The 899-nt window shown below is 32.4% G+C and overlaps 1 protein-coding gene across 1 annotated transcript in view; it reads left to right on the top strand.

The window, feature by feature from the left end:
- The window catches only part of LOC107576948 (mitochondrial import receptor subunit TOM34-like), a gene marked incomplete at its 5' end in the record, with an annotated part of 2,566 nt that extends 1,821 nt beyond the window's left edge, over positions 1–745 (top strand). Inside the window, one exon of the mRNA XM_016263069.1 lies at positions 728–745. Coding sequence (XP_016118555.1) covers positions 728–745 — 18 coding nt within the window. The remainder of the gene's footprint in view (positions 1–727) is intronic.
- Positions 746–899: the final 154 nt, after the last annotated feature.

Raw genomic sequence — 899 nt, forward strand, 5'->3', positions numbered from 1 at the left:
GTTTCTTTTCTGAAACTCTGTGTCTGAGATCAAACTTGTTCTGGTAATTACATTTGTCCATGTAATCAGTAATGAATCATATGTGAGGTTGATTTAGCATGTGATTTTAATGTCTTTTTCATTGCACACTGAACTGAATGGCTCTTTTTCAGACAAAAATGTAATTCCTACTTCACTTTAGATTGACAACTCAGAAAGGCAGATAGTATTTGGGCTGCGTTTTCTACTAAATGTGTTTATTTTTTGGCAAAGATGTTGTATTGTTGTGGGTTAGTTACTGTCAAAACCAATTAGTGTTTATATACATTTGTAAAGACTTGGCACCTGTATTTATTGATGTTTCATATGCCATTTTTCATCAAGACAATGTAAACAGGTCTTTATTTTATTTAAAGTAATGTGCTGTTATGCATCTGATAATAAAGGAGAATGTTCAGGAATATTGTATTTTTTCATCCTGTAAACTGGCAGATGTAATGCTACGATCAGCGATGACTTTTTGTAGGAATTAGCAATACTAAAAAGGCAAAACAGTAAATGCTATGTATACAGGTAGTATAACTGAATGAAAGCAAAAATACATGCTGTCAATTACCAATTTCAAATTGTTCCTCAGTTTGTAAGAAACAAGTTATCTGAACTGTAAACATGCCTTAAATTGAATATAAAGTCACAGTAGTCAACTTCAAATATTACTGTAAATGTTTTTTTTGTACAAAATCAACAGAATGCCACAGATGATTGAACTTGAATAATTCAACCAAAAATGAAAATATGCTGAAAATTCTGTCACCATCAGGCCATCCAAGATGTAGTTGAGTGTTTCTTTATCCGAACAGAATCAAGAGAAATTCAGCATTATATCACTTGCTCACCAGTGGATCCTCTGCAGTGAATGG

This window comes from Sinocyclocheilus grahami, unplaced genomic scaffold, assembly GCF_001515645.1.
Source record: "Sinocyclocheilus grahami isolate Dianchi unplaced genomic scaffold, SAMN03320097.WGS_v1.1 scaffold4701.1, whole genome shotgun sequence".
Lineage (NCBI taxonomy): Eukaryota > Metazoa > Chordata > Actinopteri > Cypriniformes > Cyprinidae > Sinocyclocheilus > Sinocyclocheilus grahami.